At 53.7% G+C, this 1,121-nt stretch overlaps 1 protein-coding gene across 1 annotated transcript in view; it reads left to right on the plus strand.

The window, feature by feature from the left end:
• ACER1 (alkaline ceramidase 1) overlaps positions 1 to 1,121 on the plus strand; it is an 18,711-nt gene that overhangs the window by 12,694 nt on the left and 4,896 nt on the right. The window contains exon 2 of the mRNA XM_008051013.1: positions 998 to 1,111. Within this exon, the coding sequence (XP_008049204.1) occupies positions 998 to 1,111 (114 nt within the window). The remainder of the gene's footprint in view (positions 1 to 997; positions 1,112 to 1,121) is intronic.

Genomic DNA, 1,121 nt, shown 5'->3' on the forward strand with positions numbered 1-1,121 from the left:
AGCCTGTCATCCTGCGCCTTTGGGAGGCTGAGGTGAGTGGATGGCCTGAGCCCGTGGGTTCGAGACCCGCCTGGGCAGCGAGACCTCATTTATACTACCTGCTTGCCCCGCCATCTCTCCAGGAAGGGGTTAGAAGCAAGCTTTAGGCCAGTCACGGTGGCTCATACCTGTCATCCCAGCACTTTGGAGGCCGAGACAGGAGGACTGCTTGAATCCAGGAGTTCAAGACCAGCCTCGGCAACATAGCAAGACCTCTATCTCTGCAATAAATCAAAAAATTAGTCAGGCTTGGTGGCACATGCCGGTAGTCCCAGCTACTTGGAAGGCTGAGGTGGGAGGATCACCTGAACCCAGGAGGCCGAGGCTGCGGTGAGCCGTGGTCATGCCACTGCCCTCCAGCCTGGGTGACAGAGTGAGACCCTGACTCCATAATAATAATGATGATGGATTGAGTAATTGACCCATAAATGACCAGTGGATGGTCAAGCTCAACTAAAACGTTGACAGGTGGCTGTGCATGGCGGCTCAGCACTTTGGGAGGCTGAGGTGAGAGGATCGTCTGAGCCCAGCGCTTTGAGACCAGCCTGGGCAACTTGGCGAGACCTCATCTCCACCAGAAATAAAAAAATAAAGATTAGCCAGGCGTGGTGGCGCATGCCTGTAGTTCTGGCTACTTGGAAGGCTGAGGTGGAAGGATCGCCTGAGCCCAGCAGGTCGAGGCTGCAATGAGGCATGATTGTGCCACTGCACTCCAGCCTGGGCAACAGAGTGAGACCCAAACTCAAAAAAAAAAAAAAAAAGAATGGATTGAGTAATTGATCTATAAATTAGTTGGCCAAGGACAAGGAAAAGGTTGACAGGTGAATGATGAACACATCTTGGGTTGAAACGCAGCAGGTGACCGATGGGCTGACGACTGAGGGACTGGACAGAGGGGGCAGCCCTCTTCTGTCTCCCCCATCTGACAAGCCCCCTCTCCACGGCCTTCTCTGTCCAGTTCAGCAATGTTCCGTTCTTCGTGTTCGGACCGCTCATGATATTCCTGATGCGCCCCTATGCCCAGAAGCACTCCCGCCACATCTATGGAGTCTGTGTCCTCTTCATGGTCATAGGTGGGTAGG

This window comes from Carlito syrichta, unplaced genomic scaffold (assembly GCF_000164805.1).
Source record: "Carlito syrichta isolate Samal-C Ts95f unplaced genomic scaffold, Tarsius_syrichta-2.0.1 Scaffold156020, whole genome shotgun sequence".
NCBI lineage: Eukaryota > Metazoa > Chordata > Mammalia > Primates > Tarsiidae > Carlito > Carlito syrichta.